The 26,209-nt window shown below is 46.7% G+C and overlaps 2 protein-coding genes across 2 annotated transcripts in view; one reads left to right on the top strand and one right to left on the bottom strand.

Moving 5' to 3' along the window:
- Nucleotides 1-1,413: 1,413 nt before the first annotated feature.
- CORO1C (coronin 1C) overlaps nucleotides 1,414-26,209 on the bottom strand; it is an 81,141-nt gene continuing 56,345 nt past the window's right edge. Inside the window, exons 4-11 of the mRNA XM_073313435.1 lie at nucleotides 20,142-20,271; nucleotides 10,523-10,704; nucleotides 9,777-9,896; nucleotides 8,914-9,018; nucleotides 6,887-7,032; nucleotides 5,608-5,665; nucleotides 5,273-5,518; nucleotides 1,414-4,290 (exon numbers count right to left, since the gene is read on the bottom strand). Coding sequence (XP_073169536.1) covers nucleotides 4,171-4,290; nucleotides 5,273-5,518; nucleotides 5,608-5,665; nucleotides 6,887-7,032; nucleotides 8,914-9,018; nucleotides 9,777-9,896; nucleotides 10,523-10,704; nucleotides 20,142-20,271 — 1,107 coding nt within the window. The 3' untranslated portion in view covers nucleotides 1,414-4,170. The remainder of the gene's footprint in view (nucleotides 4,291-5,272; nucleotides 5,519-5,607; nucleotides 5,666-6,886; nucleotides 7,033-8,913; nucleotides 9,019-9,776; nucleotides 9,897-10,522; nucleotides 10,705-20,141; nucleotides 20,272-26,209) is intronic.
- On the top strand, nucleotides 12,802-17,602 carry ZBED2 (zinc finger BED-type containing 2). Its single transcript, XM_073313436.1, has one exon. The coding sequence runs from the start codon at nucleotides 14,331-14,333 to the stop codon at nucleotides 14,979-14,981; it is 651 nt and encodes a 216-aa protein (XP_073169537.1). The 5' UTR covers nucleotides 12,802-14,330; the 3' UTR covers nucleotides 14,982-17,602.

A 26,209-nucleotide genomic window follows, 5' to 3' on the forward strand; every position in this document is an offset into this window, starting at 1 on the left:
GCTGGCTGAATGCTTCTTGCACCCAGCTGCAGCAGCCTGTGGGGGGACGTAGGGGTACCTCACTGGGGGAGGGCAAAAGGAGCTGAGGGTCACCTGACAATGTATGACTCTGCCATGTGGCTGGATAACCCAAATCCACATACTGTATTTGTAAAGCTTGTAAAACAGTCACCCCAGTCTTAACCTGTAGAATTACAGAATCTATCACCTTTGATTTGTCTTCACCCGGTCCAGGTTTGTTAGGGGCTATAGAGAAGTTAGAACATGGTTTGTTCTAAACAGCCTCTTGCTCCCAAATCCTCCAGGCTGGGCAGCTTCTCAACAGCTGCAGATTGTGAAGATGGCCCCTGCAGTAAATCACACAGCGGAGTGGCCAGGCTCTGCAGACGGTCTGCCCTGGCCACCACACTGCAGTCTGCAGGCAGACAGGCACTAAGCCAAGTCAGGCACAAAAACTGAAGGAAGACAGACTCCAGGGGGAAGACATTGCGTGTCTCTTCGCATCCCCAGAGTAACTCCCAGCAAGGAATGCCACAGCGATTTGAACTTTCCTTTGATCAAGTATCTGAAAGGTGCTGGGGTAGTGGCAGCCCCCGAGAACATGATGCTCTGCCTACACAAGGGGCATAGGGTAAGAATCCCTATTGGGCTCTACCATCGTGTCTACTCCGTACTCTGGAGAGCCAAGGGAGTCTGCATGGGCTGTATGCCATCCTGGCGTGGCAGGATGTGTGGTGCACACACTTATTTGCTGCTAGGAACTGGATTGAGAAACAAGCCATTTCACAAAAGCCTCTAAGCAGCCGTGGGACGGGTACAATTTTCAGTCGCTGCTGATGTGGCTTGGATTCAAATGAGCAAGCCGGAGGTGAACAGCTCCAGGCTCCAATACCCACTCCTCAGCCACCTACCCACAGATATTGGAGGGCAAAGCTCCTTTCGAGAAGCGTCAGTTCTGCACAGCTGGAAGTTGACTGGAAATGAAAGGCCTTCGTGGCCTGCTTGGAAAAAGGGAATGTTTGAAATACATGAAAATACAAAAGCAGTTTGTGAGTTCTGGGCTTCTTTCCAAGAGCATCAAACTAAAAGAAGGACCAAGATTCTCTCATAAATGGCTGTGGGTAAAATTTTCAAATGTGCCTAAGTCCCATTGCAAGTCAGCAGGGCTCAGATTCAGTGCCTAGGTCACTTTTGAAGACGGGACTCAGGCACATTTGTGAAAGTTTCACCCTGTCTATTGTGCGTCTAGACTATTGCGTCCTCCGCTAGTTTACAAAAATCCTAACCCCAGCCAGAAATAAAACACTGGCTGCTCCCTACAAGCTCAGGTTGCTGACACGCATTCAAATGTAATTGAGCAGCGCAGAATGCCACAGGAACAAGGTGTCAAAGAAAAACAACAGACACTGGAACTTGTAATCAATGATTTTATCTTTGAAAATGGAAGCAAATATTTGGACAGGGTACTATGGCTGCTCTATAAGAGCGCATCTCTCAAATACTTTGCTGGTTCTCTTCTGGGATAGCACGGCTAAAAAAAGCTTTAGGCACTGACTCCGTTTGAGCCTGGCTAGGCATCATCCGTTCATTTAAATAAAATACAAGCTACAAACTAAAAAACCACGGAGGACTTTCCCCCCCGCCCCCTTCTCTTCAAACCATCACGCTACCTTACACCAGGGTTGGTTGGGCAGTTAAATCTGGCATTTCAGGAACTTCATTCCCTCGGGTTAGAAATACAAAGACCCCCAGCACACAGACTTGACGCCACACATACAAATTAACAAGGAGATCGCTACCCAGGGGATTTTGTTTGCCAAAATCCACCCCACCCCACCAGCCATTGATCGCAGTACAAAAAACACCAAACATTCAAATACCCCAGAATTGTCTAGGCTGCAAACTCCATTTTCAACGCACAATGCCAAGAACATTGGCTCGCTGCCTTAAATAACCCAGAGCTGGCTTTATGAAGCTTTCACCTCGTGACACTACACGTTCTCTGTCCTCTCATCAATTTCTTATGCTTCACCTGCTAAAAGTTCATTTAACTGTCCCAATGGTACGACTTCACCTTAGGTCAGGAACACTCACGTCTTCCAGAACAAGAGACTCCTTCATCGTAAGTGTTGAACATGCAAATACAAGAAAATGGAGAACTTAAGAAATTCTAGCTAAACTACTTGAAGAGAAATTCAGCACTCACTCTTTTGCCCAGATGAAGGAATGTGAACCTGTCCCATGCAAAGGCAGCCTCTTGTCTGGCACTTCCCTCATTAATTGGGAAAGCAGCCCTCGTGTGCGTGTGTGTCTGACGGGCATATGCATATATATATATTAAGCTGCAGTGAGGTGATTCAAGGATCAAACCTCAGGTGGAAAAGGGTATTTTAGGCTTATCAGCTGGTTCACTGCTCTGGCCCCCAGACAGGTTTTAACTGCACTTGTGTTTGATCAGCCCCTCCCCTGGTGCCAAGGCAGGTTATACTGGCCTGGGTATGGCTCAAACGAAGGTCGACACGCATCACAGCAAACTGTGCAGACTACCAGAGGTCTAGCACCCTTTGCCCCAACAGGTGCTGAAGCTGCTCACCCCTGCAGGTAAATCCTTTGCAAGCCTGATCAGGGCCCACCTGGGAAGCTGCGTTTGTCACCAAACGCTGCTCCCTCTCATAACGCAGACCCTCATGGTAAGCAGACGTTCACTGGGCTTAGGCAGTCACTGGACACTCGGAGCCCCACACCCAAGTCAGCATGTTGGCTTTGGATTAACATGCACCTACACGAAGTCTTTCACCTGGGGATCTCAAAGGTTTCTGAGACCAGGGCAGAAAAGCTGGGACTGCAATGGGACTGGAGATAAAGGTTACTTATATTTCAGGAAATCTTGTGTTCCCTGGGATGGGATTTTATTATAGCTGGTGGGGTTACCAGGAGTGAGAGAGAGAGGGAGGATAGGTATTGGAGGGGTTTTATTTCTGGAGACCTGTCATTGTAAAGTTACCCACCTGCTTCTAATGCTGCTTTGAAAGCCATACTTGGGCTGGAACTTCTCAGAATCAAAAATGGGGGCAGAAATAGTTTAAGCTCACAAATTTAAGAGCTTCTTTGCAAAGCAAAGGAGCCTGGTCTTGCAGCATTTAATACAGACACAAAAATGTACAGCTAGGCAAAGGACTGGAATAGACATAATGGAAAACTTGGCTACATGCTCATGTCCTGCTTGCTTGCAAATCAGAATTCTGGGCATTCATCTTCGCTATCTCGCTGCGCACCCTTACACCTTATGTTAGCTGATAAACAGAATACATGTCTGCGGTGTAAAAATATTTGGCCTTTAAAAAACAAAATGCCCATTCTGACAATGTTAGAATAATCCAAAGCACAGGGTGTTGGAATGAGGACAGCATGACTCCAGGACAAGGGTTCAGTCTCTCGAATGTAGAAGGGGAAGAGAGTTATGTGGTGACATGAGTCACTTCACTCACAACCAAGTTTTTTAGCGAGGTGCTGATGGTGACTGGGACACTGTTAAAAAGGCAGTAAAGTCAACTCACATGGGTTTATGGGAGGGTCTCTATAAACTGCTTTGTCCACACTGCAAATGGAACGGATCAGATTGTTCAAAGATGAAGATTTATACAAAATAGCCTCATTTTGTTCTCCACACAGTATAAACACACACATGCACAGCCACACCCCAACCTCTACACACTCACACAGTGCTGTTCCTTTAGATTTAAAAAACAAATACTGCAAAATGCCAAATAGGAAAAATAAAAGGCTACTTTTTTGTGTGTGGCAACTTTTAAAAAAAAAATGGTTAAGAACAATGTGGTGTTGGTCCCTATGGAGACTTGGGCACAACACAAAGTCAGAATAGTTTGTTTTCAAAAATTCATAACATCTGGAAACAAATTGTAAAAGTAGCACTTAGGCTATTGACTTAATTTTGACCAAGTCATGTAACACATTAAAACATCAGAAAAATCTTTCACTAAAAAGCTTGGCTTTTAATCATCGGCTTTCGCTGAAGTTAATTTAGGAGAATAAAAAGTTCTTATTGGAATGCTGCACGCTGCTGCTTGACGAACTTCTGAAATGGAATGTCTTCTTGAGTGCAGTGCCTGCCCAGCCCTGCTCCAGCTTAAAGTTCTGCTCCCTTTGCTCTCAAACGGTCATCTTCGCCATCTGCTGTTCTAACTTGGAAATGCGCTCATCTTGATTGGAGATTGTGTCTTTTATAGATTTAAGCTCTTTCAAAATCTCATCCAATTTGGCTTCGTTTTGCTGGAACCAAACAAAAAACAAAACCAGGATTCATTAAAAATTGGCCTGGAAGGAGCAATTCTGCATATTCAAGTTTGAGGTTTCCAAAGCAAACGTGTTCCAACACAAAGGGATTTCAAAGGGAGATTCTTACAGATAAACCAGCTGAGATGGCTGGGAATCATGTGCTCTTGAGTGCTACCATGAAGCTTCTGACACAGGGTAACATGCTAATGGCACAGCAGCATTTCTAATGGAGTTAATGTGAATGTAAAGGGTACACTGGGCCATGGTTTGCTTTTTAATGGAGTTTATGTTCTCCTTTATTAATAGCCATCAGTTCAATGGCCCAATACACTGAATCTGCTCTTATAACCAACGCTATTAGAGCACCTGTCAGCCAGTATCACCAGAGCACAGGGCATTTCACACCCTCCTTCTCAGCAGTCCACTCTGCCAGGGTTATCCAGTCTGATTTGCTGTGTTTGGTTTTAGACAAATGATGGGCTCATGAATTAGGATCCAAAGTTCCTCTGTTAACCAGCTGCTTTCTTTGAATTACATACGAAAGGCAGATTGCTGTGGCCGCCACCCCTGGAACGAGTTCCCAGTGTGGGAACAGGACTTTTAGTGTCACAAGCCATTTCAAACACTTCCAGTGCCTAACAGCACAAAACCATTCCTCCCATTGCAGCTCTGGGCTGAGGGAATGTAAATCCCCCACGTACGTGTGTGACCAGATCACCAGGCCTAGCACACATTTGTGCAGAAGGTTCACAGGGCACTTCAATAGCTACAAGTGATCTTAGACTTACCTCTTGTCCAGGAAACCACATACCCTAGTAGCACCTGGGCTCTACGTCCATGCTAACTAGCTAAGCTGTTACTACAGGGATGGGCCCAGTGTAACGAGGGCATTTGGTTTTTTACTGAGTCAGAGGGTAGAGCAGCCCTGCCTGAGACTCCAGTGCCACTCCCTGATGGCCTGTGAGATGTTACTCACAATATTTGAGGTGTCTGCTGCTTTCTTTGGGGTGTTAATGAGATCGCTTTTCTTGTTTGCTGCAGGCTTGTTGTCCAATATGTTCTTTTTGACCACCTTGAGATCCCTGTTCTTGCCTGGAATGTACCCATGTTTCAAAGAAATGAGAATGGGATCAGCATTCTTCCCCTCAAACCACTCTTCAGCTTCCAGAGCTGCTTCTGGGCCAGCAGTATCAGGATACAGGTCATCTTGGAAAAGGTCAGACTAGAAGTCAGAAGGAATTGATTAGTAACATGCTTTGGGCTGGAAGGCCCTATATAACTTCCACCGCGTAACTGCAGGGAGCACCTCACCTTTCGGGGGACAGTCATGATAATGGGCTCGCACTTCCGCTCGTGAAGTTTGAAGAACCTTTCAAAAAGAAAAAGCACAACTTAGTGGGAGCAAATGCCAGTGGCACATGAAAGCTGGGCTTCTTTCCTCTGTTCACCCAAATGGATACTAGTGGACAAGTGAGAATGATTAAGAGGTTTCAGCTGGGTAATTTCTCCCCCCCTCCATTACACCCAGCAGTTGAAGGGGCTTTTCTAAGGGCTGGTGAAAACTACCCAGCTTTGTGCGCCAATGCTTCTATACCTTTAATGACTGGGTGGACTGAAGGGCAGCCTGTGCGAAGAGAACAGCACATGGAAACAAGATTCTTTAGGCAGTCTTCAGTCTGGCCTGACGATCTCTCAGCATGTCACAGAGTGCTGCCGAGACTATGGCGATGAGCACTATACAGATATCGTCTACACGCACTGTATCTTTGGTCACCAGGCTGCTGCATTACACACTGCCTATCTCCACCCCCATCTTCCACCTCTACTCAGTATTTTGAGCTAGAAGACCATCACCAATTAAACCTTTACAGTGGGTGCCTCTTCCTTGTCGTGGGATGTTTACCTGGCCTGGCTTTCGCTGGCAGTTTTCAGTCATGTCAGCAATCTTTGGTTAAGACAGTGCTGCTGTACTGTTCTCCAAGAGTCCGAAATTGTTTCTATCTAAGTTTATGAAGCAGCATTGTGCAGCCTGGAAGGAGATTAATGCTAGACCATCAAAGAGATATCCCCTTAATATTAAACCCTGTAGTAAACCAGGCTTATGTCCGACCCAATATAGATCAGAACTGCCTAGATGGAACACACTTGGTTTTAGCAAGGCTGATTCCAGCAGCTTGCTGTGTCAGATACTGTTCATCAGTCTGTTACGGTCTCAGCCGAAACACTGATCCATTTTCAGTTCAGATCGTATTATCCCTAGCAGACGTATTAGTACTTGTCACTGGGAGCGAAGGGTACTACAGAAATCCTGCTGGAACATGGAACTCCTCTCTCGCTTGCTCTCAAATGAGGGGTCTCTAAGTCAGTCATTATTTGTGCCACTATGTCAGACCACACATCAAATTGAGCTTTTAAGTGCTCTCAACTCTATCAGTTCTTGTACCAAATGCACCTCTTGCTTCTGTGAGGTTGTTTTGCTTTGTACTATATGAACCTGGCCAGCGCGGCCCAGGACATGTACCAAAAGCAGGAATTCAAATTAGCTGCGTTGCTCACATCCACATGCCAGCCACTCAGCATTTCTAGTTACCTGGCTATTTCACACTTGTTCACATCCAGGCCCCTCTTTGGCATGAACCCCATCCCTCTCTGCGGTTCTTTGCTGCTGAAGGTGTTGAGGTAGTGGACATACGGGGATTCATCGGTGATCTCAAAGTAGCGAATGCTGCTGTCACCCTACAGGGAACAAAAACGAAGGCGAATAAAAGGGACTGTGACGACTCCATGGCCCTGGGATCCCCTCTTGGCTATGGGATACTGTGCTTAGCATGTGGGGAGGGGGCTCCCTTCCTAATGAGGCACCATGTCCTTTACACAAAAAGCAGGCTGAAGTCTGCTATCGATCCCCCTCCCTGAAGAGAGAAGAAATGCATCATGCCAGTGCACAAGCAGCCTCCAGCCCACTGGCTGCCTCTATGCAGCCGTCAGACACAATGGCAATACTAGGAACACAGTGCTGCCCTGGAACGGCAGCAGCCCAAAGCGGACGTGAATGAGGCAGTGCTGGAGATGCGGGCAGCCACAATGGAGGGGTTAACTGCAGGGACCAGTGGCGTTTCCATTACATGGGAGGCAAAGGGAATATCTCATAACAATCTGACCTTCAAAAAGCATCACATAAAAAGGAGAGAAGCATCAGAAACAATTGCCCCAAGAGTAATGTACATTTTATAGTTAATTTTCTCCAGGTGAAACTTTCACTGATCATCAGGCTAATGGCCTCATCTCAGCCAGCTCAATCACTATCAGTCTGCTGCTGCATTCAGATAGACCTATTAGCATGGCGATCATAAAACAGATGTCCAGTGTAATCACGGTTCATTATCTCAACAGGCTCTCAAAAGTGAGGGATACGGTCTGGATTTAGAAATCTAAGTGGTGTCATAATCTCAGCACAGGACTGGACACCAGGAACTTCCATGGTCCAGTTCCATCTCTACCACCCTCTGTAGCTTTGGGCAAGTAAGAATTAACCTCCCTGCCTCAGTTTCCTCATCAGCAGACTGGGAATAACTCTTGCCTTCCCTGCAAGCATGTAGAAGGGGATGATTGTTTGCACAGCACTTTGAAAGTGCCATGTATTTAACTATATAATATGGAGTCATCATCTTGTAACAAGTATTGCATTGAAAAGGATGTGCAAAAGCATGCCATTTATAACATGCAGCATTGACAAGGAAGCATCTGGCACATGTTTGAGTCTGGCTGAAAGTACAGACTAATAAAAATGGGTCGGTGGTCTGGAGATATCGGACAGGAGAGCTAGAAAACAATTACTCCTCATGAGTTCCAGGGGATTCTAGCTGTCTCTCTAAAGCAGCAGAAGAGGTAGTAAGAATGGAAAATGAGTCTCTCTTGTTAGCTGCTTATTATGAAAATGTTCTTCCATCTGCTTGTATGGATCCTTCTCGGTAACTGCTCGTTTACCTTGCTCATCTTTAAGCTGCGTGTTTGCAGGAAACCTGGAGCAGCAGTGGGCACGTTAGAGCACGTAACACCAACAGTAAATCACTTTCAGAAGCAACATGCACAACTCCAGTAACTGACCCATAAAACAAAGTTGGCTCTGTACACATTCAGGTGTCTGAAAGGGCAGTGAAGGTACCACCTGTGGGTGCCTTCATCCTATATTAATGCCAGGGGTCACTTGGGTCACCATCCAAAGGGGTGAGTCTGGCTGTAAGGCAAGTTTAACTTGTATTCTTCCCATACAGCTTTGTTTGGCCTAAGTAAACCCTGCCAAAATAAAAACAAGGCTAGGTGAGCATCCCTCAATCATATTTTAGGCTCCATGGGACTGTCGTAAAGTCTTATGGAGTTGGAATAATCACTCCAAGTCCCAGATCCTTGCAGGTTCATCTGCAGCCTTGACAACCGCCGAGGTGCAACATTTTGTTTAACTTTCCAACCCGTGGTTTTTAAGAAACGCTTTTGCGCATAGTGAAGGACCTTGTGCGCTCCAGCTGAACGGAACGCCTTTCACCAGCAGCACCCAGTCACCAGCACCACAAGCAAACGGCTGCAACCACTTCACTCCTCTTGGAAGTTGCTCTTTACCTTGCCACACAGGTAAATGATATTGGTGTCTGGGTCATAGAATGGAAGCAGCACCCCATTGCTGGTGTCCATTTCGTGCAGGGCTATTGGCTCTTCCATATTTTTCTGCAAATGAGATTTGTATCAGATCATTAGAGAACAGAAACCTCCAGTAAATTCATTAGCTAAATCCTTTGAGATTCCTACTGTTTAGGGGAACGACCAACGGTAATTTCACTACTCTGAAGCGCCTGACGTTGTAGCACATACGGTCATTGTTTGAGAGTACACTGGTTTTCTGAGGACCTTCCATCAAAAGTTGTTTTTAACAGGCCCCCACAAACACACACAAAGTTAAGGAAGAGATTAGACGCACAATCATGGTACTAAGTCTATTGCACAGTCGAGGAAACAGACCACGTCACAGTTAGGTACCACACTACATTGGCACATGAAAGATTTTGGATGGAACTGGCCCTCTCGGAAGGCCTGCAGGATCTGCTTTTTGCTTTGGTCAGATTTACGTTTGGCTCAGCTGGCTTGTTCTAGGACATCACTCCTTTGCATATATTTTCCTGATCTGTTCAATAATAAATGCAGCTTTGAACATTTAGCTGCTGTTACGTCTTCACTGTTCCTGGGAAGACACAGTAGACTTCCTCCAAGGAGGTTATACGAGAGTAAATTTCCTTTACAGATACAATTTGGGGCCTAAACAGATTGGCGCTGTGCTCGGCTGTGACATGTAGGGGCAGGATGAGAGAGTTAAGAAGGGGAATATAATCTCACTAATAAAACGTAAAGTGTTGCAGTAATTAGCAGGCTGTCTTGGCCAGTAACTTATGACAGCATTATAACAAAGGACAAGCTGGATGGGCACATACAGGATTCCACAGGGCGAGCTGCCGTTCACTCATGCGGCTGAAGCCGGTGGTAAAGACATTGCCATCGGAGAGGAATATTGCTCTTATAGGCCGTGCTCCCTCGTGGGCCCTCTCCTTCTCCTGAAATGGATTTTCAGAGAACAAGATTCAGCACTAAACAGAAATCCAGACTCATGATGAATTAACCCAAATTCTATTTGTCGAGTTGCATGGAACCACTGCCCCAGGAAGCTGACCAGATGAGATACAGCCACCAGGTCCTTGCCCAAAGCTCCAGGTGAAAAAATAATTACTAATGTACAAGAGAAGCGGCATCCGTTCAGTTGGTTTCTTTCAGCTACGCTAACCATGCAGAATCACATATACTAAAAGCAAGATTAAAACAAACTGATGTTTCAGCAAGCTACAGCACATGAAAATAGACAGCTATGCCACCAACCCTCCCTCTGCATCTACAGGTACCCAATTTTCCACACATTATTGTGGTACTATAATTGTGCCTGAAAATTACGTGTGAAATTACCCTTGTGCAGATTGAAAAACTGGGCCCAAAATGTTGATATTCAAGCATAAATGCCAATAAAATTAGGTGGAGTACCTCAGCACTGCTACCCTTCCTGTAACATTTCACCCGCTTTGCAAATCTCTCACTCCGTTAAAGAAAACGCAAACGTTGAGTTTGTCTACATGCTTTTTTTTGCTAAGCATCTGTTGCACTAACACTCCACTGATTTTAGCATACTCACAGCAACGATTTCTTGTTTCCTAGGGTCAATCACTCGGACTTTTTTGTCTTTAGAAGCTGTACAAATCAGGCTGCCGTTGCGATTCCAGCTCACATTGTAAATCATGTCCAGATGCATGTCATCCAGATTTATGAGGGCTTCACCTGTTCCCACATTCCAGATGATGACTATATTATCACAACCTAAAGGAGAACAGTAACCAGACCTTAGAGCCAACCCACATACAGAGCACACAGGCCGGTTTTCAGAGGGGTTTAAAACAATGGATAGTTCTAAGGGCAGCCAGTTCTATTCTCAGGAAGAGGAAAAAACTTGATGTTCTGCTTCCATCATTACGAGACGAGGAACCCTAGTAACAGACCAAGGCCCCATGATGCTAGCAACAAAAGCAGATTCTCCAGAGTAAAAAGAGACACCCCCACCCACCCACCCACCCACACACTTCATATGGTTTGCAGATGCACAGTCAGTATCAATCTGTGTAGCCATGCCATGGGTAGAACATGCGGAAGGTCAGCTTCCATTTTAAGGGGGTATTTAAATCAAAGCTGCAAAGCAGGTTAGAGCCACCTGAACCCTCCAGGAATCACCACCTGGGCATGTTTAAAGATGCCCGTAAGCTTTGTGTTTGGGATGAAGAACATTTCTCAAGGTCAGTGGCATTAAGGATGTCCTGCAGAGGCCAGGAACAGAAGGTACAATGTCTAGGTGCCTGATAAGGAGCATTGTACAATCTGTTCCCAGTGCTTGCAATGCAAGAACAAAACAGGAAGGATTCACAGGTGTAAGCAGCTTTCAGGAGAATTCACACAGAACCCTTCCTGTAGATTATTAGTGGACTGGGGATGAACATTTGATACAAATTAATGAGCAGAATTTGAAGACTTCCTGGGTAACCTGCAGGCAGAAGGTGGCTATTGAGAAGTTGGTGTCAGGCTGGAGGACACTTCCATTTGCTGCAACGATGACTATACAGGCTGACTGGGCGAAAGGCCGGCAGGGTTTGCTTTCTGCTGTGGTCAGATTTATGCTTAGCTCAGCTGGCTTGTTGCATGGTTCCAGCAAGGTCAAGGCTGCCTCTAACACCTAGGCATGGAAACTTTCCCCTTCTTAGACACGGGAAGTAAAAAGCCACTTCTTGGTATTTTATCTGCCACTTAGATTATTGTGCTCTGTTCTTCCCTTCCTGTGCTAGACCTTCAGCCGCCACACTTGGATAAAGAGAACAGCCCCAAAGGCTCTCCAAGATCCCTCCCCCACCTCTGCTGAGACAGCTTTTTATCCCACCCCATTCCCAGTTTCCATACGACCCAGGTTAGCAGTAAGGGGCTAGCAAGAATGGAGACTTTCGCACCGCAAAGCCGTTCCACACAGGCAATAATACTCAGCACAAACACAGCATTTGTCATCTTCAAACAGGGTGACCAGATGTCCTGATTTTATAGGGACAGTCCCAATATTTGGGGATTACCCCCCACACTCGGTCCTGATTTTTTCATACTTGCTATCTTCAAAGCACTTCATAAGCCTCACACCCGGACACAAATGTGTCTCCCATCCAGTGGCCAGATCCCAGGTTTAGTGGGGGTGGATGTAGTGTTCTGAAACCTAGATTCCCACCTGGTTCTAATTAATCTGTGCCCTCCCAGCCTGTCTGCCCTGTGCTCATCCTGCTCTCCCCACCTCCTCCTGGCCTGGCATTCTGCCTCCTCCCGCAGCACCCTTCCTCTACTATAAACACTGCACGGCTAGAACAGCGGGGCCCTTTCCAGGCCCAGCTAGCCACTCCCTTTTCAAGCACTACGGACCCTGGATATCCCAACTGTGCCCCCTAATTCCTAGTGTGGCATTGCACTAAGAATCAGTTTGTGGGCAGCAAATCAAGCCCAGAATGTCCTGAACACTTCAAATATGGCACCTGGGCAAAGCTCAGTCAGGGGAGAAGTTAAGACAGGCACCTTCAGAAACCATCCTCTCCCTCACTGATATGCATTCCCAACCCCCGAACCCAAGCAAGACATACAACCCTGGACCCAACAGCCACACACTCCCTGTTCCCGCCTTCGAGATATACATGCCCCCTGCCCAGCTATCAAAATCCACCCAGCTCCCACCCTCTTCTTCTGGAGCCACCCAAAATAGGTCCCAGATTTGTTTCATCACCAAATACATAGTCACACCAATATCCTCCCTGCTAGCTGGTCTCCAGTGCAGCCTGAACAGCTGGAAATGCCGGTTACACTGCTCCGCATGCCACACTGAACGGCGTAACACTGGGCTAGAGCAGCCATCCTGTGAAAGAAGAATCCGGTCCCTGGGACTCGCAGCTGCTTCTAGCAATGCCTCAGATCTCCTGGGATCCTGTCTCTTTAAAATTTCTCCAGTGCAGAGAATGATTGACATAGGAGTCGGCCAGCACTTCCTGGTCTGATCACACACTAAGAAGTAACTGGGGGAGGAAGCAGCAGAGGAGAGGGAAAACAGTGGCTGAAGCCAGCCTGGGGGCCAGCGAATCCTCAAGGATCTGGGCACCAAGGCTCCCCACGCCCCACCTGCAGAAAGCTGAGTTTCGCCAAGGCAAAGAGCGTGCCAGAAGAGGAACCCCCGGCTCCACCTCCTCCTCCCCAACCCTGCAGAGAGGGGTCTGTGCCTCCATGGCTGTACAGCCTGCCTGGAGTTTGTATCTCAGCTGATGAGAAGCTGGAGCAGCGGGAAGGGAAGCAAAGCGGTCTGGCCCAGCCCGGGGTTGGTAGGGCAGAGAAAGGTGCCGTGGGAAAGATAATGGGAGAGACCCTCGGCTGGTACTGGCTACCAGGGAAAGGTACAGACTGACTCAGAGCACCGGGTGCTGACTGAGAACTCCTGGGGCTCCGGATTACAGTAACCCAAGGGACTAGGGAGGGGGCCCCCAGCTGGGCAGAGACAGACACGCAGCCATGGCTATATCATGAACTGTTACACGTGGGCTTTGGTTGCTTTTATTAAAAGGAAAGAGGAATCATCCTGCCCACTTTGTGACTGTACTGCTGCAGACTGCGCCGGGCCAGGAGCCATCGCACAGAGAGCCTGGGTTCCAGAATACGAGACCGGTGTAAGAAACCAAAGTGCGGAGGATTTTGCACACTGGTTTGGAATATGCTTTGCGGGAGTCGTGTGGCCTGGCAAGCAAAGGACTGGGAGCCAGCAATTTCTAACCTGTAACCCCAGCTGTGTTACCAAAGCACTCAGAGGCCTTGCAAACTGGCTAAGTATCGACACGTGACCTACCTCACTGGGGTGTCATGAGGACTAGCTCACATTTGTGAAGGGCGTGGATGAAAAGCACTAGGTAAGTGCTGAGAATTTCTTGAGGAGGAAAAAAAGCTTAAAAGACTCTGCCATTCTAGCCCGCAGAGATTTGGTTATTGCAGCAACTTCAGTTCACACAGTTTTGGACCCTCCAAGCTTTAGTTTCATTCAAATCCAAAACTGGAGACACATCTAAGTGACTTTTGCTCAGCTTTGCTGCATCACTTATGGGTGAGAGGGGTTTCATCCAACAGGGGGAGAGGGGACAAGTGGGTGGCACTGAACAGGAACTCAGCTACTCAGGAGACAACGGTCACGTAAGAGAAAGACGGAATCACTCCCTCTCTCTATGGGAGGAATAAGGAGAGGAGAGACGGTCCTGGAGTGAACTGGTCACATTTGATGCATTTGTTTCTTTGAGGCATTCTGAGGTTTAAGAGGTTTCACACTTGGGGTGCAGGGGTTTTAGCACATTGGTCGCACTTTGGACTTCTTTGTGTACTGAACTTCTCGAGAGGGGATGAAGCAGGAAGAGGAGGAGGTGGTTGTGAGGATAGAGGAAGAGGTTGGTAACGCAGGAGGACGAAGAGGTGCAGTGCCCACCCACACACACCATGGCAGAGGAGTGAGATTTTCTGAGGTGTGGGAGTACTTCCACATTGCCCCACCCCGGACTGGTCACCACCCCAGCCAATATGCTGCCTGCAGGCTGTGCGGCCGACAGGTCAGCCGTGGTCCAGGGCTCAACGTTGGGACCACCGCTCTGTGGAAACACCTGCGGAGCATGCACAGAGAGGAGCTGGAGAAGAGTGGGCACAGGCAGGTCAACCAATGCCCAGTGGCGCACTTGCCCGTGGTACAGCACCAGCCGGTTGCAGAGGGGGAATGGGCTCAGCTCATGGAGCAGATGGGGGCACTGGCTCTGCGTGCCAGCCAGCGGGAGAGGGAAGTGGAGAAGAGGGAGAAGGCTGTGGAACGCAGGGCAAGGGCCGTGGAGCGGCGCGAGAGGGCCGTGGAGCGGCGCGAGAGGGCCGTGGAAGAGGAGGAGAGGTCTCTGACAGAGAGGGTGCTGAAGATGAAGGCTGAGGAGGTTCAGGTGCGGCTGAAAGGCACATGTGAGAGGGAGAGCGCCCTGGCCTCAGCTGCTGATCTCCCCATGCATTTTGTGTAGGAATACTTGGGCTTTAGGCCCATGCTGGGAGACTAAGATCAACACCCAGGCAGGTGACTAAAGCAATATTTTAAGACCTGGTATGAACGGTCTGGACTGTGTTCCAGGCCTCTGACCTGCAAAACAGAACCACCAATCTCCCTGATTCCCTTCAGCCTCCGACAGCCTCCTTCCGAAACAAAAGGCATGGCTCGTGTGTTCAAAGCTGGGTCCCAGTTTCTGACACTGGGGAACACAGAGCTCCACGAGGCACAAGCTGTCTCAACAAGGCCCCAACTCAAGCAATGCTGCAGGTAGATTCAGCCAGTCATGGCCTGAGCAGGCCAACAATGCGGTCAGTCAAACCTTTGGTTATGAGACAAGTTTGAAACCAAACCGAAGTCTCAGAAGACATCGGCCTATGCAGAGAGGACACAGAGGATCTGATGACCCAGAAAAGATTCCAGTGAAACTCCGTTAGTTTCCATTACTAGGCTCAAAACTAACCTAGCCAAGTTTCGCACAAGTTTCAGGCTATGCAATAAAGTCCTCATGCCACTTTTACTGATATTGACTTGGACCACAAAAATATTTCTTCATCTTGTTTTCTTAGGCATGCCTGTCAAAGAATGTAATTGTAACAGAGGTTAAGAGAATCCCGTTGGATGGATTGCGCAAATAAAGGGGACAGTAAGTACTGAAAATAGGAGTTTGTGAAAAGACTCTCCAAACACATGCAGGTACCATTCAGATGTACATGCAAGACTGTTTGGCTAGTCTCATATAGGGATTTCGGCTTTGTCTACATGGGAAAGTTATATCCATTCAGCTAAATTGATATGGCATCCTTAAACCAAAATAAGCATCTTCCCAACAGGGCTGCAGATTTCACTACACCAGTACAATTCTCGTGCAGACAAGGCTTTTGGCCGAGGGTAGTCAATAGGTGGACCGTGGGCCAAATCCCGTCCACCAGACGCTTTTCAGCGGACTGCGCAGGCTGAACCCGAGCCAACGCTGGAACCGCGTGGAGCCGTGTCCACTCCCCAGCGCAGAGTCCCCCAGCAGGGGGCTGGTGGCTGGCCTTGGCTGCGGGGCAGAGTGTTCCCCTGGGCGGTTGCTTGTGCAGCCTCAGCCCCACTGGCAGTGCAGGGATGGAGCCTGGGGGAAGGTGTGGAGGGGTGGGGCTGAGTGGAGACATTTAGGAAGGGATGTCTGCACCCCCATGGGCAGCCTAATGTCTTTCCACTATGCCCTGCCCCTCCAATCAGGAAGCGATGGAGTGTAACACGCTCATTCTGCAGCCCAAGCAGAGGGCAGCACTGTCTGGGCCCCAATTCAAATCCTTCTCTGCTCTTCCTGGAGATGGCGGGGTTGGCTGGGCCATGGAGTTGCAACTTATGGGCCTCGGGCCCTACCTGGCCACCCAGCTGGTAAGTGCCTGAAGGGATCCTGCAGCATCCGCTTGTGCCGGGGCACCAAGTGCAGCACACCCCCACCCCCACACCCGGGCACTCCCCGGAGCCCCCCACCCCAGCCTTATCTCCTCCCCACCCCGTCCTTCAGGGCCAGTCCCCAGAGCCCTCTCCAGCCCCCCTCGCCCCCCAACCAGCCTCTTTCCCTTCCCAGTCTGCCTCCAGTCACCCACTACGGCCACATCCTGGCCTCCCGACCCCTCCCTGGGTCTGCTCTCTGGAGTTTCCTTGGTCCCTCCCACTTCCTGCCCCTCGGTTATTCCAGCCTCCAAAGGGGCATTTCACCGCTAGCTGGATCGTAGTCTAATAGCTTCACCTCCTGGCTTCGAGCTCAAAATTCACACCTTGCTTTGCTGCCCAGATCCCAGCCCATACCCATTCCCCTTCCACCTGCCCCCATCTCTGCCACTTGGCTCAGCTGGGGACACGGAGGAACGTTGGGGGGAGGGGAGGAAGCGGCAACACCAGGTGGCTCAGGCCAGCCCCCTGTATCCTGTTTTCAGTTTAGGGAAATAAGGTCACTCTGCGCTCCGGGCAGCGAGCTGGTGGCAATCAGGGGTGAGGGGAGGGGACCTGGGTAGGGGTCTGGACCTCGACTATACCTTAAACAAGAAATTTGGACCGTGACAAAAAATAATCGATTACCCCACCCTAGGTGCTGTCCACATGGGAACAAAACCACAGCAGCGACACATCTGAAGCAGGGTCCTGCCAGAACCTTACATGATCTCACTGTAGCTAGCTACAGCTGGTTTTCAATACTGTTCTCACCAGCATGCAGAGGTACTTGCTTTCCTAGGTATCCCTGCTAGCAGACACCCGAGTTGCAGATCCAGTCCCCTACCAGGTTTCCATCGTAGTTTATTCACATATAGTTGTACATTGCACTGAGTGTGAAAACAAACCACATCAAGCCTAACAGTATTTGAAAATTGTTGCCAACACTGTTGCAAACTTCTGCTAAAGTGGACAGGGCCAAAGATGGAAGTGGACAGACGGAGGAGGCCTGTAATATGTAGGTTATAATCTTTGACACCTTTGCTTTGATACCCTGGATTATCAGTAAAATAAGATAACACCACCCCCATTTGTTATTTTCTGTTTGTATATGAGAAACTGACTTGGAAAAGAGAAACGTTTACACTTTTGTTAAAAGCAAGTGTGTCTGTGGGGGGGGGGGAGGGCAGGGGTAGTGGGTGAATTGTTTGATAGCTGAACCTGAAATGGTCATTATACTTGCTTATCAATAAAGTCTGGAATGGTTTAAATACAACTGTTTCCTGCAGACAATTTCCTAGGTCTCATATCTGCAAATCAGAGACGGCACGCACTCAGCACAGAGTGGGATAAGATGGGTTTCAGAGGAACAGCCGTGTTAGTCTGTATTCGCAAAAAGAAAAGGAGTACTTGTGGCACCTTAGAGACTAACCAATTTATTTGAGCATGAGCTTTCGTGAGCTACAGCTCACTTCATCAGATGTTTACCGTGGAAACTGCAGCAGACTTTATATACACACAGAAATCATGAAACAATACCTCCTCCCACCCCACTGTCCTGCTGGTAATAGCTTATCTAAAGTGATCAACAGGTGGGCCATTTCCAGCACAAATCCAGGTTTTCTCACCCTCCACCCCCCCACACAAATTCACTCTCCTGCTGGTGCTAGCCCATCCAAAGTGACAACTCTTTACATAATCAAGTCGGGCTATTTCCTGCATAGATCAAGGTTTTCTCACATCCCCCCCACCCCCATACACACACAAACTCACTCTCCTGCTGGTAATAGCTCATCTAAACTGACCATTCTCCAGGTTTAAATCCAAGTTAAACCAGAACATCTGGGGGGGGGGGTAGGAAAAAACAAGAGGAAACAGGCTACCTTGCATAATGACTTAGCCACTCCCAGTCTCTATTTAAGCCTAAATTAATAGTATCCAATTTGCAAATGAATTCCAATTCAGCAGTTTCTCGCTGGAGTCTGGATTTGAAGTTTTTTTGTTTTAAGATAGCGACCTTCATGTCTGTGATTGCGTGACCAGAGAGATTGAAGTGTTCTCCGACTGGTTTATGAATGTTATAATTCTTGACATCTGATTTGTGTCCATTTATTCTTTTACGTAGAGACTGTCCAGTTTGACCAATGTACATGGCAGAGGGGCATTGCTGGCACATGATGGCATAGATCACATTGGTGGATGTGCAGGTGAACGAGCCTCTGATAGTGTGGCTGATGTTATTAGGCCCTGTGATGGTGTCCCCTGAATAGATATGTGGGCACAATTGGCAACGGGCTTTGTTGCAAGGATAACAGAACGCCACTAGCCGTCACCTTCAGCCCCCAACTAAAACCCCTCCAACGCATTATTAAGGATCTACAACCTATCCTAAAGGATGACCCAACACTCTCACAAGTCTTGGGAGACAGGCCAGTCCTTGCCTACAGACAGCCCCGCAACCTGAAGCAAATACTCACCAACAACCACATACCACACAACAGAACCACTAACCCAGGAACTTATCCTTGCAACAAAGCCCGTTGCCAATTGTGCCCACATATCTATTCAGGGGACACCATCACAGGGCCTAATAACATCAGCCACACTATCAGAGGCTCGTTCACCTGCACATCCACCAATGTGATCTATGCCATCATGTGCCAGCAATGCCCCTCTGCCATGTACATTGGTCAAACTGGACAGTCTCTACGTAAAAGAATAAATGGACACAAATCAGATGTCAAGAATTATAACATTCATAAACCAGTCGGAGAACACTTCAATCTCTCTGGTCACGCAATCACAGACATGAAGGTCGCTATCTTAAAACAAAAAAACTTCAAATCCAGACTCCAGCGAGAAACTGCTGAATTGGAATTCATTTGCAAATTGGATACTATTAATTTAGGCTTAAATAGAGACTGGGAGTGGCTAAGTCATTATGCAAGGTAGCCTGTTTCCTCTTGTTTTTTCCTACCCCCCCCCCCCAGATGTTCTGGTTTAACTTGGATTTAAACCTGGAGAATGGTCAGTTTAGATGAGCTATTACCAGCAGGAGAGTGAGTTTGTGTGTGTATGGGGGTGGGGGGGATGTGAGAAAACCTTGATCTATGCAGGAAATAGCCCGACTTGATTATGTAAAGAGTTGTCACTTTGGATGGGCTAGCACCAGCAGGAGAGTGAATTTGTGTGGGGGGGTGGAGGGTGAGAAAACCTGGATTTGTGCTGGAAATGGCCCACCTGTTGATCACTTTAGATAAGCTATTACCAGCAGGACAGTGGGGTGGGAGGAGGTATTGTTTCATGATTTCTGTGTGTATATAAAGTCTGCTGCAGTTTCCACGGTAAACATCTGATGAAGTGAGCTGTAGCTCACGAAAGCTCATGCTCAAATAAATTGGTTAGTCTCTAAGGTGCCACAAGTACTCCTTTTCTTTTTGGGATAAGATGGTAACCCTCTGCATTTGCGGGGGGGGGGGGGGGAGTATTATTCCGTTTATACAGCACCTAGCACAATGGAGTCCATGACTGGGCTCCCAGGCCTTATGGTAATACAAGAACAGTATCGTGAGTGACCCAGTCCTAGAAACCAAAGGAACTCAGGCAAATGGTAACAGGGAAGGGTCATCCATTCCCCTCCAATTACCTGGTGTACGAACAAGCCGTAGGCGAGTCTCATTCATCCCCCCGCAATGCTTACACCTCCTACCTGCACTGAGCAGCACATTGCGCGCAGCTGGATGCCAAGCAACGATGCCAACTCTCTTTGAATGGCCTTCTAAAACCACCACAGGCTCCGTCAGGGAGAGGGCGAGTCCGTTCTCTGGGATCTGCCAGACCTGCAAAGGGGTAGGTAAAAATGATTACTGAAGGGCCGTCAACTTTAAAGGACACACCAGTCATTCTGTGAGTACTGTACCATTAACAGAAGTCCAAATTCACCCCTCTTGATCTGGGCTGGAAGGTAAGAAAGCGAGGAACTCATTCACAGTCCCAAATAAGTCTGTGCAATGACTGGGCTGCTTGGAACATAGCTCTGTAGATCAGTGTCTCGGGGGCACACAATTTGGCCAGCAATATTTTGAATCCACATCTCCCACATTTCCACGTCCAAGGAGACGCTTCATTTTAGACACACTCCTAAATAAGCGGATTCAAATAAAGTCTCTTGCATCTCAAACTGCATCTGAATAAACTGATCCATTTCCTTACTGCATCTGTTCTTGTTGGGAAAAACAGGCAGCCATTTTAGGATGGGGGTTCCCTAGTTTTAATAGAGGTGGCTATACTTGGATTAAGAATGTTCACAGGGGCTTCTATGTTAAAATTCAAGGTCTGATTTCTGTGGTCGGTTACACGGGGAGTGCAGTTCGGTGCTGGTGGAGGTTAGAGAGGTGCAGGTCAGTACCGTGTAAGCGTCTACACAAAGAGCTGCCGATTTACTCCACTTCCAATTTGCAGCACCACATTTGTGTGCTAGAGGTGTGGCAAGATGTCTCCAGGCACCTGAAGAACTCCGTCTGAAGGAGGAAACAGCAGAGATCATGAAATCCCAAACATTAAAGATCATGTCTCTTTGAAATTTTAAGTGAGGAGGTGAGACGGGACATTTAATAAAGGTGGTTTCTGTGATTCATCGGTGTTTTGCATTTCTCAACCAAATTTGACCTACATGTAACAAAACAAACTATAACGGCCTACCAACAGATGGCAGCATAACCGCAAATTGCTTCAACTTTCTATTGTTTGTTTTTTTGGAAGGATTGATTAAGGATTGTCAGATTCTGCTCACAATACTGAAGCAAGCTGTCAAAGTCAAGTCCACAGTCAGCCAGAATGAGATGTGATTCAAACAGATTTTGGAAATAAAATGGGGGTGGTAGATTCACACAGCGGGGCCAGCGTGGACGTTAGCACTAATCCCAATTTCTCCACTCCAACAGAGCATGGACACTAACAAAAAACAAAAACACACCCCCACAACTTTGAGACACAGATGCTCAAAGCAAATCAGATTACCTCAAAATAACCCACCCACCTCTAGTTTGGTTTGCATTTTTATGGGGGAAAAAATTCCACAGTGAATTTTAGAAAATCATTTGGTACTGGTCTGGAGAGCTCACGTATCAGGTATAAACAGGGGTTACCCACAGAAAATACCAGTGAAACAAATTAAAAAGCTACAGAAAACAAATTCTGAAACTGGGAGAACTATTGGGGCGGGGGGAGACACATGCATTCCACAGCAGTCGTAGAGCACTGTAATCCTTTGCAAATTGCAAAACTACTGGTCTAATAATCCTGCTTGGTATTGCAAAACACAGGGAAAGCAAAAGGTCAGACTATGCTCTAGAGTGAACTGGCCAACTCATTCCAGTGCAGGGCGGGGAGTCTCTTCTGTGTGGGATGAAATCAGTTGTGGGGCAAGTTAAGTAGCTTCCAGTTTGGTCACAGGATCTAGCCTGCTAAAACCCAGACATGAGACACATTGAGACATGGGACAATCGCCCAGAATGAGGCACACAAAGGAAAGCTTAAAATGTTGTGAGAGTCGTTGCTTTGACATCAGTTGTCTTTTCTATCATCAGTTGCATTTCCTAGATTGGCATTTCTGCATCAGCTTTCAATACAGGAAGCGAAGCAACACCAGGAAGTTTGCTGGTGAAGAACAGCAGGAGAGAGAAGGTTTTCTTGCACTAAAAGCACACACGAGAATAAGGATAGTTCCACCATTTTTCAGTGGTTGCTTTCCTTTTATACCCTTAAAGAGTATTAATAACTGGCTATTCGCTCATGTTCCCTAAATTAGTGAACAGAAACTCAGTGAGTCAGTTTCTCGAAGTGACAGATTTATTACTACAAACATTTCAGAGATGAAAATTGTTATATATGGTTGTTGAAGTAAAGGAGTGAATCAGGAGGCCCGGGTTTTAAGTCCCAGCTCTGCCAATGACTGCATCATCTTGGGGAGATCACTATGTCTTTCTGTGCCTCAATTTCCCCATCTGGGACATGAGGAGACTATTTCCCTACTTCATGGGGGGAAGGGGGGTTACTGTCCTATTTAGATTTTTGTACCATGCCCATCACCACAGGATCTGAGTGATTAATTCATTGTTTGAGGTGCTTGGATACTATGGTAATTAAAGGCCACAAAAACACTAACAGACCACCACTTGGGTCATTGGCATTTCTAGCGTGGTGCTTCCAGCTAAGCTATCTGGTGCCTCTAGTTAGAGCAAGAGCTCTGGTTTAAATTTTTAACACATTCAATGGTCAATAATTTAATAAAACAATTTACCAAATCAACTTCTATGGGCCAATCCATGAAAACCACCTACCAGTTCACCTTATTTAAAAGGCTGCTCGCTTATGCTAGAATTAATTCCTCCCATCTGAGAAGAGCCATTTGATATCCTCTATAAGCCCTTCCATAATAAACATTTTCCAGCTGAATACAAAACCTGCAGTACATTACAGTCATTCACAAGGTTCTTAAGCATGAATATCTAAGTAGTTCCTCATTTGCTGGCAGAAGAGAATCATTCTTCAAAGGAAACATCCAACATATCTGCATAGCACAGCACTTTAAAGGAAGTCTCTCTGAAAGCAATTCAGAGAGGAGGAAATGATAGGAACTGCTCATCTCATTCTTCTGTCAGAGAGCAGGAAAGTGAAGGTAACTTACTAGAAAACAGAAGAGTACTTGTGGCACCTTAGAGACTAACGAATTTATTTAAACAATAGATCTGCATTGCAACAGATCTCAGATTGAGGTTCATTGTAAATCAGCACTATGCCAACACAGAATAAAGGATGGGCCCTACTCTGTAGAGTTTAGAGTCTCAGTATTAAAAAGGAGATACGTAATTCTGTGTGATTATTCACATGCCAGTATGACCTAGATAGGCTTCATTTGCCACATGGCGGACTCGCAGGGAGTCTTAGCACAACATCCTAATAAGTATCAGTGATCAGAGGAGGGACTTAGGCTGGTCTTTGCCACTGATGCTCCTTTTCCAATATAGAATCTTAGAAATGTAAGGCTGGAAGGGACCTCGAGAAATCATCAAGTAAACCTACACCATCCCTGACAGGGGTATGTCCAACCTGTTATTAACCTCCAGTGATGGGGATTCCACAACCTCCCTTGGAAGCCTGTTCCCAAGCTTAACTACCCTGAATGTAAACCTCCTTGGCTGCAGATTAAGCTCATTACTTCTTTGTCCTACTTTCACTGGTCATGGAGAACAACTGATTACCATACTCTAAATAGCAGTTAACATCTGAAGAGCGTTAGCAGGTCCCCTTTCTGCCCTCTTTTCTCAAGACTAAACATGTCCAATTTTTTTTATCCTTTCCTCACAGGTCAAGTTTTCTAAACCTTTTATCATTTTTGGTGCTCTCCTCTGGAATCTCTCCAATTTGTCCACATCTTTCCTAGAGAGCGTGGCACCCAGAACTGGACACAGTACTTCTGCTGAGGCCTCACCAGGGCCAAGTAGAGTGGGACCTACTCTACCAACATCACCCTGTTGACTCAGATTCAATTTGTGATCCACTATAACCCCAGATCCTTTTCACCTAGCTACTTATTCCCCATTTTGTAGTTGTGCCTTTGGTTTTTCCTTCCTAAGCGAAATACTTCGGATCTCTATTTACTGAATTTCATCTTCTTGATTTCAAACCAATTCTCCAATTTGTCACGATCATTTTGAATTTTAATCCTGTCCTCCAATCCCTTGCAACACCTCCCAGCATGGTATCATCCACAAATTTTACAAGCATTCTGCCCACTCCATTGGCCAAGTTATTAAAGAAAATACTGACTAGGCCTGGACCTAGGACTGATCCCTGCAGAACCCCACTAGATAACCCCTCCCTGTTGCATCTGATGAAGTGAGCTGTAGCTCATGAAAGCTTATGCTCAAATAAATTTGTTAGTCTCTAAGGTGCCACAAGTCCTCCTGTTCTTTTTGCAGATACAGACTAACACGGCTGCTACTCTGAAACCTCCCAGTCTGACAGCAAACAATTGACAACTACTCCTTGAGTGTGGTCTTTCAACAAGTTCTGCAACCACCTTATAATAATTTCATCTAGACCACATTTCCTAGTTTACTAATGAGAATGTCATGTGGGACTGTGTCAAAACTCTTATTAAAATTAAGATATATCATGTCTACTGCTTCTCCCTATCCACTAGGCTAGTAACTCTATCAAAGGAAGAAATTAAGGTTGGTTCGGCATGATTTGTTTTTGTGTCATGGGGACACAGAAGAATGTTCTTCCAATATATTGAGGACCTATTTCTATAGACTAGAGACAGGCATGTGAATTTTTCCTGCTCTCATTTCTTTGCACCCAAAGCAAAGACACCAAGGGCTTGTCTACATTACCTGCTGGATCTGGATCGACGGGCAGCGATCGATCCAGTGGGGTTTGATTTATCGCGTCTAGTCGGGACACAATAAATCGACTGCCGAGCACACACTCATCAACTCCAGTACTCTACCAGGGCGAGAGGCGCAAGTGGAGTCAACCGGAGAGCGTCACCCGTCGACTTACTGCAGTGAAGACACCATAGTAAGTAGATCTAAGTACGCTGACTTCAGCTACATTATTCACATACTTAGATAGATTTCCCCCCCCCCCACGAGTAAATCAGGCCTAATTGTGTATGTTTACACAGGCTAGTGCATCCATCTTAATAAAGAAGGTCTTACAGGGATGAGCTGGCCTAAAGGTTTAGCATTTTCATACAAATTTTTGGTGGAAAATTTACACCTGGGGTAAGTACTTCAAATATTTCACTTAGATCAGATGTACAGCACCTTTTATCTGTGGCTCTCGAAGCACCCTGCAAACAGTTAAACCTCAGCATAACTTGCCTAAGGCTATAAAGTAGATCAGTGGCAAAGATGGAAATAGAATGCAGGAGGTCGTAACTCCTAGTCCTCTGCTCTAACCACTTGGACTAGCGGTCTCACATATCAGACGTGCTTGAGGCATATATAGGGCCCACATGGCATCTTCAGGCTGCAGAATCAGCTTTCTGAAGTACCATCCCAGACTGATGTGTCAATAGAAGAGGTTTTATTAAAAAAAAAAGTATAAACTAAAAAGTTATAAGTCACTGGGACCAAATGGTATTCACCCAAGAGTTCTGAAGGAACCCAAATATGAAATTGAACAACTGTAATATGTAACCTATCACTGAAATCAGCCTCTGAACCTGATGGACCAGAATGCCAAATATTTAAAAGGAGCTCCAGAGGAAATCCTGGCAACTGTAGGCCAGTGAACCAGAATTAAGTACCAGACAAATTGGCAGAAACTGTAGTAAAGATCAGAATTATCAGACACACAGATAAATACGATATGTTGGGGAAGAGTCAACATGGCTTTTATAAAGGGAAGTTTTGCCTCACCTATTTATTAGAATTATTTGAGGGAAATCAAGAAGTCTGTAGATAAGGGTGATCCAGTTGATACAGCATACATGGATTTTCAGAAAGTCTTTGACAAGGTCCCTCACTAAAGACTCTTAAGGAAATTAAGCAGTCATGGGACAAGAGAGAAGGTCCTCTCATAAATCAGTTACTGGTTAAAAGGCAGGAAACAAAGGGTAGGAATACATCATTTTTTTTATAATGAAGTGAGGTGAACAGTAGGGTCCCCCAAGGATCTGTACTGGGACCTCTGCTGTTCAACAGATTCATTAATGAACTGGAAAACGGGGTGCGAACAGTGAAGTGGCAAAGTTTGCGGAAGAAA

The sequence above is a fragment of the Lepidochelys kempii genome, chromosome 15, assembly GCF_965140265.1.
Source record: "Lepidochelys kempii isolate rLepKem1 chromosome 15, rLepKem1.hap2, whole genome shotgun sequence".
Taxonomy (NCBI): Eukaryota; Metazoa; Chordata; order Testudines; family Cheloniidae; genus Lepidochelys; species Lepidochelys kempii.

Bases quoted from the DNA above. Each gene is read 5' to 3' on its own strand.
- ZBED2 (XM_073313436.1), top strand. From the start codon at position 14,331: ATGAAGCAGGAAGAGGAGGAGGTGGTTGTGAGGATAGAGGAAGAGGTT.